Source organism: Austrofundulus limnaeus, unplaced genomic scaffold, assembly GCF_001266775.1.
Source record: "Austrofundulus limnaeus strain Quisiro unplaced genomic scaffold, Austrofundulus_limnaeus-1.0 Scaffold84, whole genome shotgun sequence".
NCBI lineage: Eukaryota > Metazoa > Chordata > Actinopteri > Cyprinodontiformes > Rivulidae > Austrofundulus > Austrofundulus limnaeus.
In genome coordinates, this window is record NW_013952486.1 from 1,474,985 (window position 1) to 1,483,044 (window position 8,060).

Here is an 8,060-nt window from a genome sequence, read left to right on the forward strand (position 1 = left end):
GTCCTCCATCCATATTTTCAGTTACAAGCTGAGTCGTTTCTACCTTCTCCTCTCTGTCAACGCTCTCTGGTTTCATTTAAAAGAGTCGATCATCAGATATTGTCCAAGATTAACCTTCAGGTGGATATAGCTCGCTCACACCGAGGACCTATCCACATCATCATTAACCAGAATGCTTTGTGTGTAAATAAAATGGCTCCATCCGTGTTAAAATATATTTTTAAAAATTTACAAAACTAAACAGCCTACAGTATTTTTTTGTCTTTATTTTATAGTCAAAATAAATGTTTATCAAATAAAGTCTAATGTTACAACTAATCAGGGATCCCTTTAAAGTCAGAAGCAGCAACACTTGGACAGGTTTTGATCATCATTAGCATTATTACGGAGATTTGACTCTATGTTGATCTTACCGCCCCCCAGGGTGACACGCTCCAGCTCATGCAGGGCTTTAGAGGGCAAACCAGCGTGCCGAGAGGCCTGCTGGACACAACCTGACAGTGGAAAGGTCTGAGGGCACGTTTACTCTGAGAATCGACACACTGGATATCACGGTACCTCCTTCTCACTAACCCACATTTATCTGGACACTGTAGGGGGGACAAAAAAATGACAAAACCATTGGCTAAAACACAAACAAGCTCATTTCTTTGTTTRGTAAAGTAAGAGACAATAAAGGGGATTAAACTTAATGATAAGGTGTGATAAACAAGTATTGGGTGTAGTGATCAGATTAAGTGGCTGGTTGGAATCTAAGGTTACTCACTTTGCTCCAGCTGCCAGTTTGCCAAGTGGCACATGGCTGCAGGTGACATGTTCGTGCAGGTTCAGGTCTCTTCATGTTGGCACAGTCCTCGTCATTCTGAGAACTGCACACCACGGTTCTCCAGACAGCTCCGATCCCGCACGTTGTTGAACACTGGAGAAAAAAAAGAGTAAAATTTGATGGCAAATTGATTAAAATGACACATTATTGAGCTGTAATTAGTAATAATAAAAAGCATTCAAAGACGAATTAGAATTTGAAACTACTGTTTTTTTCTTTAAACTTGTTTACTGTTTTATTCTCTTTATTTCATTTCACAGTGTATTTTGTTGACTGTGAGGAGAGAGCAAACAAAAGTAGGAATTTCATTACATGGATTTAACAGGTGACTTTGTATCGTGTGTTGTGTATCYGTTACTGGTAATCCAACATTCTTTTCCACATTAAGAGCACAGACCGTATATAAATTCTGAATGTGGCCGATGTGCCGTCGCACGTTATTTTGTGGACAAAAGCCTTGAGCTAAGCCGTCGACCTTCAGGTTTTTTTAGAACCAAAACTGACATGCAATGATTGAAACTGAATCTGAACCCAAGGAGCTGGTGTAGATTCTCAGTCATCTAGGACACGGTGCATCCAAAACAAGTTAAAGAACAAAACAAGGGGCTTAACCAAAAGATATTCTCTATACCCACTGAGTATGATATAACTCTAGTGGCCATCTTGACTCAAAAGTTAATCAGTTACATCAATGATTACTTCATCAAAACATCTATAATGCTTCGTGAGATATTTTATCAAATGACAGGTGAACACACACACACAGAGGCAACTGCACTGTCCCACCTTTTCCTTTACCTTTTCCTCTCATCTGTCAGTTTGGAGTTTTAACATGTAAGAACAGACACAAACTCTTGGGGATTGTCAGGATGTGCAGCAGAATTGCTGGTATAGCTCTACTGAACCTCACTGGCCTACACAGCCCTGGCAGACCCTGATCACCCCCTCCATGGTGAGTTCATCCATCTCCATTGCCCAAATGTTGGACTAAAAGTCTTGAAATCTCATTTAACCCTGCAGTGATGGAACCTCTTCATGAATATTTGTGATCTTTTGTGTGTGTGTGTGTGTGTGTGTGTGTAGTATGAATGTTTTTTTGTTTTGGTGCAACAAATTGTCCCTTGGGGTTGTTAAAGATTTTTGAACTTGAACTTTCACAATGGTGGGCAATAATCAAGCTTTAATGCTTGTTGTAGGCTGATGATGAGGTGTTACCTACCTCGCTCCAGTTTCCTGCAACCCAGGATATATCCATGCTCACCGGYTCTCTGGCCATCAGGTTGCTTTGATCCCTGGCAGAACCGCTCTTGGAGCTTCTCGGTTGCTGGTTTTGGATTTTACTGTGACTACCTTTAGACCTTGAAGGGGGCTGTTTGGCTCGTGTGGTGGGGTTGTTTTTCTTGATCGTTACAGGAGATATCTTCAGTTTGCTAACTGTTACTGCTGGCTGAGGTGGTGCTGCAGTGGTGGATAGTGTTCTTGGTTTTGGTAAGACTGAGCGGTTCCTGTTCATGTGAGTGGTCAGGGGAACCCGGCGCGTCCCGTGGTTGCTCGGGCCGGTGTTTGACTTRGTGTGGGGGTTGTATAAGTAGTGATTTGTCTTTGTCCATGTCTCGGTACTGGTGAGTGAGGGATGGTGGGCAGTTGTGGTCGTGGTCGAAGGAAATGTTTCTGGTGTTGGTGTGGCTGTTTGACTTGTGCGGGACGTTACTGAGGTGAAAAAGTTCATATCGTTAATTCTTTCTCCTTCTTTTATCCCATCCTCAATAACATAATCAAATCCTGGAGGGTTCATCCACATGTTTGGAGTACTTCCTTCCTCTCCATCTTCTAGGTTTTCCTCCTCTACAATAGTTGTTTTCCTCTCCTTTTTAGCTGAACTTGGTTTAGTGGAATCAATGTTTCTTATCACAACATTAAATTTATAATCATCTGCATTTATGATTTCAGGGGTTGTGGCTTCAGGGCTGTACTGGGATCTAGTTGTAGAAATAAAAGCATTTGTAGGTGCTGCTGTGGGTGCCCATGAGGGAGAGCCGGGATGCTTGGTAGGGTGGGTTTTTGGTGGGTAAATGCGGCGGGAAACAGGGGGAAGTCCAGGCCGTCTGTTTAGACCCGAGCTGGGACAACTCTGCAAGGCACACAGTGATCTGGACCTGGGTTTAGTAGAGGGGTCACACGTCTTTTTGGGCTCCAGTGCACATGTCACAGTGCGTGAGCGAACGCCTCCTCCACACGTGACGGGGCACTTCAAAAAGACAAAAGACAAAGAAAACTTCAGCTTAGAAAATAAAAGGATGGCATCAAGCTCGGGGAGGATCGCGGGATGAAAGTCTTTGATTGGTATTACCGGGGTCTGGGAGTTCACAAGCTGCCCGGTAGAAAATCAAATTCCTTTGAAAAGACTTACCTCCTCCCAGCTGCCAACAGCCCATTCCTGCCCACATGGCACATCTCTGTTGCACGGCACAACAGGTTTAGGTTTAAGTAGATGCTTGCATTCCACAGGGTGGAGGACTCTTTCCTCCCCTGAAACTGTGCGCACGCAGAGAACCGTTCTCTTCCTCAATCCTTCTGATCCACAGCTGTTTGAACACTGCTGCCAGCCACCGACCCACCACCTGAGAGACAGCAGAGGAACAGAAGAGACTCCTGATGATCAAACATACGACATCGTTTAAATACAGTATATAAATTTAATGAAAATAAACAGGGATGGGTCTTTTTTATATTTATCTTTTCAACTATTGACCTTAATATTTTGACCAGCAGACTAAAGTCTTCTATAGAAATATGTTCTGAAGTGATGTAAGCTMTAAAAATTGTGTTATATAACAAACAAATAATTGCTTTTTGTTTTACCTGTTACTATAAACTTATTTTTTAATGTAAAACATTTTTTATTAGTTTGTTTTTTATTAGTTAAGCTTCCTCAGCATAGCCTGTTAGCCTTTGCGCTAGGGCCGACGCTATATTGCCTTATATGCATTAACTCAGCATTAGTGCGACAAATAAACTAAACTGAGGTCTTCCATCCATATTTTCAGTTGCAGCTGAGTCATTTTTGCGTTCCCCTCTCTGTCATGTGGATGGAGGACCTCAGTGACGAGAGGAGAATGTGTAGCGCTGAGCTAATACATGTATATGGTGATAGCATCGGGGCTAATGCTAAAGCCATGAAGCAGCTCTGTTGTCCTCCATCCATATTTTCAGTTCCAGGCTGAGTCATTTCTACCTTCTCCTCTCTGTCAACGCTCTCTGGTTTCATTTAAAAGAGTCGATCATCAGATATTGTCCAAGATTAGCCTTCAGGGTGGATATAGCTCGCTAGCAGCCTCGCACCGATGACCTAGTTGATGTCATCATTTACCCAGAATGCTTTGCATGTAAGTAAAATGGCTCTGTCCGTGTAATATATTTTTAACATTTAGTTTCAAAATGATAAAAACTGAACATCCTACAGTATTTTTACAGTCTTTATTTTACAGTTAAAGTATATGTTATCATATGAAGTCTAATGTTACAACTAATCGGGGATCCCTTAAATATAATCAAAAATATCTAAATAAAGTGAAAATGAACAATAAAACAATGTTTGTTCTCCATTTTTGTTAAGTTGTTAAAACAAGTTCAATCATGATGGTCAAAGTAATTTATTGAGATTTTAAATATAAAACTTTAGAAATAAACATTAATGTTTGAGAGTACACACCGAGCAGGACACTCCATGCTCTTACACATGCGATGTTTGTCCTCTGGACGGCTGTCCGGGTCACACAGAGACTCCTCCACAACGCCCACATCGACATCAAAACAACGAACGGGCTGCTGTTGCTGTCCTAAAGTCAACAAAATTTCAGAATACACATTCTCTGTTAATGACAATACAAAAATAAAAAAGTGCATTATTTTGCAAAACTAAAAGTGCTGGTACTGAATAAATTTGCTGAAATTTTTTGAAGCTAAAATGGAATTGTTGAAGTAAAAAATCAGAATATATAATGAAATCAACAAAACTCGCTGAAAGCTAAAACCATCAAAACATTATAGTTTAAAGCAAAAATCATCAAAACTAAAATTAGCAAAACAGCAACTAAAAATAGCACAACAGTGAAATGCTAAAATAAGCAAAACAGTGGCTAAAAACCTAAAAAGGTTTAGAGCTAAAACTAGCAAAACAGCATTTAAAAGCTAAAATAAAAAACTGAAACTGAATTTTGCACAACAAATACTTGAAAAAACATGAATTTTTTTTAAATAAATCAAGAAGAAAATTAAATAAATGTACATTTTTGAAAAGGCACAAAAACATCATAGTAGCTGCCTCCTGTATTTACGCTGATCATTTTGATAACTGAATGGTTAAAATTCTAAAAGAATGCTGACATAATAAGATGCCAAATCAACAACAGTTTAAATGCTGAATCAGCATTACGTCACACATTAATGTTTAAATTTGAATGCAAGACGAACCCAGTCCACAGGTTGTGCTGCAGTCCGTCCAGGCTCCATGTCGCCAAACATAAACTGGTTCAGTCACTTCATTTTCGGTTTCTTTGACCTTCTTGATGGTGTATTGATACTTTATACCTGGATTCTTTTCCTGAAAAAGCAACTAAAAAAACAGATAATTTTTTTTAATACTTGATTTTAGACAGATTCGATTAGTTTTGAATTTTACTTCTGAGGGAATTCAAATGTTCGGATTGGTTGGAACTTATAATGTTAAGTTTACTTAAATATTTTGACACTTTACAAATCTTTCATGTATTACTATCCAAAGGGGGCCCACCTGGAGCACRACTGGGTGTTTGGTGGGCCCGGGGGCGGTGAGGTTCTCCATGTTCCCGCTCCGCTCGTAGTAGAACGTGGTCCCGCCCGCCTCGTACTCGCCGTTCCACTGGATGATGTAATTGCCGTTGAGGAAGTACTCATCCAGCCCCTGGCTTCTCAGAGCCAGGAAGTTACCTGCCTCCTCCACTTCCTTTACCAGAATGTCCCGAGCCCCCTCAGGTATCACCCCCACATCCACGTACCCTGGGAGAGACGGTGGGAGGGGGATTGAGTTACATTGACGGTAATGGAGGGCCCACCGTGGCTGCTGCCGTGCTCACATCCAGACACCTTCTTTCTGATGTTTAATGGAGGGTGGGCTGAGTTTGCGAGGGTGGCTGCTGGCATGTGTGCTGATTCTGCATGGGGGGCATCGCCCTGTCTCTGCTTTTCTTAATTGCGTGGGGGCGTAGAGTGTGGGTGGATTGAGGGGAGGCTGAAAGCAACAACGAGCAGGTCTGTGGTGTTTAATGATGTTTGTGGGAAGGTGTGTGTATGTGTGTGTGTGTTAAAGCAGGGCGGGGGGCTTGCCCTTGGTATGAGTCTTTTGAAGTCCTACACATCTGGACCGGTTATCTGGAAGAGATGCATCGAGAGGAAAATACCCATGCAGACAGAAAAAGAAGACAGAACAAAAAGAATGGGAGGGAGTTGTGTTTGTTTTGTTTTAGGGCCTCTTGCACCATGAATCTGTCTTTGCAGCATGTTGATTTAGCAAGTGAGTTACACTTTTCCAACTGCAGTAAAATCAAACAAACATGAACGCACATTTGCAGGACAAACAGCTGTCCAAGATGGCTGCCATGGCAAAAAGAAAAAAAAAACAATGGTGTGACACTAATGAACTGCCCTGAAATTACTTCCCCGCCTGAAGACACAYGCTCTGCACTTTTTTTCACACTTTGGTTTGGCAGCACATGAAAGCCGGAGTGTGTCTGCGTTGTGTTTCTGTAGTTTTAGAACCGTTCAAGCTGTCATGTTTGGATGGTTTGACTGGGTTAATTGCTGTTGCACTTACCAAAACCTTCCTCTTCATCAAACGACTTGTAAACCGTCTCACAGCTCGTGCCGTCGCCCAAACAGACTCCGCAACGATCCTCCACTGCGTTCGAATCGATACCGTAGTCACAACCTACCTCCTGCAGAAACACACACACACCCTGACCAACACAACCAACACAAAAAGAGGACATTTCTGCAAAGAATCCTCTTCCTCTTTGTGTCGTTGCACAGCAGATCCTCCCATAGAGTGACCAGATCTAAACCAACCAATTCTGAGTCAAGGTGCTGAAAAACAGTCAACTTAATTAATCAATAATGCATGTAGGTAATAATCTGGTTCTTTCGGCTGCTGCAACTTTATTATTCTGGCAGTAGGTTTTAAATTTTAGCAGGAATGCAGTCTGCAACGTTTTATATATATAACTCAAAATTTTCTCTATTTTCCATTAATTATTTACAGTCAGCTTGTCTGTCAGCAAAATATCTTGTGAACCACATGACGGATATTAATAACATTTTCAAGAAATAATCATCGGATGAACGTCTGCAACTGATTAACTGTTGGAATCAACCTGACTCAAAATGGGTGCAACAATTATTCAATATTGCTCAATTTAAAAAGGATTTTTTACAGATATTGAGCTAAAATGTGTTGTGGATGTTTTTGAGCAACAGCCTCAAATACATACTTCAAGCTCAGCACGTCGCAGGACATCTCTGTTTAAAGCTTGTGTGTAAAACCTGAGTCGATCTTGCTTGTCTCTTCACAAAATATCTCATGAACATCAGTGAATCTCTCACAAAGTAATTATTGGCTACATGACTAAATGTGAATAATTTTTAAAGTGAACCCTATTCAAGATGGCTGCCACAGCCAATCGACCTTATACTCATTGATTTAGCTAAAACTCAGGCTTTCTGAAATTGAGCTAAATCATGACRTGGGAGTAGCTGAGAGTCATTCACAACTCTTACCCTGACCTGAGCGTTGCAAATTGCCAGTGGAGGGCAGCACTGATCTAAAAATTAGTTCCACTAGCCCTAAAGCACTAACACAAATATTTAGGTCCCCTAATTCTAAAGCACTTACATACTGAAAATTTAGCAAAAGCTAATTATAAAGCACTAAAATAACCCAGTCAATCTGTGGAACATTCTTTAACAGACAACATGAGTCACATGTTGCCATGTTGCTCTCTTAAGCCTTATCATTAATATTCCACATSTGTATTTGAGTTCATATTGTCAATATATTGTCACCTAGTGCAGGGGTTCTCAAGCCATTTGGGTCTGGGGACTCAGGGCGAAAAAAATTCCAGGAACCCCCTCGTAAACTCCATGCTGTTTTAAAAGATAATTTATTGTCATTTTAACCCCTAAATGCCATATATATATATAT

General features: G+C 40.9%; 1 protein-coding gene across 1 annotated transcript in view; it reads right to left on the bottom strand.

Moving 5' to 3' along the window:
- adamts12 (ADAM metallopeptidase with thrombospondin type 1 motif, 12) overlaps nucleotides 1–8,060 on the bottom strand; it is a gene marked incomplete in the record, with an annotated part of 26,299 nt that overhangs the window by 2,222 nt on the left and 16,017 nt on the right. Inside the window, 8 exon segments of the mRNA XM_014011763.1 lie at nucleotides 414–590; nucleotides 767–919; nucleotides 2,046–3,074; nucleotides 3,237–3,447; nucleotides 4,539–4,665; nucleotides 5,300–5,441; nucleotides 5,619–5,863; nucleotides 6,678–6,798. Of these exon segments, the coding sequence (XP_013867217.1) occupies nucleotides 414–590; nucleotides 767–919; nucleotides 2,046–3,074; nucleotides 3,237–3,447; nucleotides 4,539–4,665; nucleotides 5,300–5,441; nucleotides 5,619–5,863; nucleotides 6,678–6,798 (2,205 nt within the window).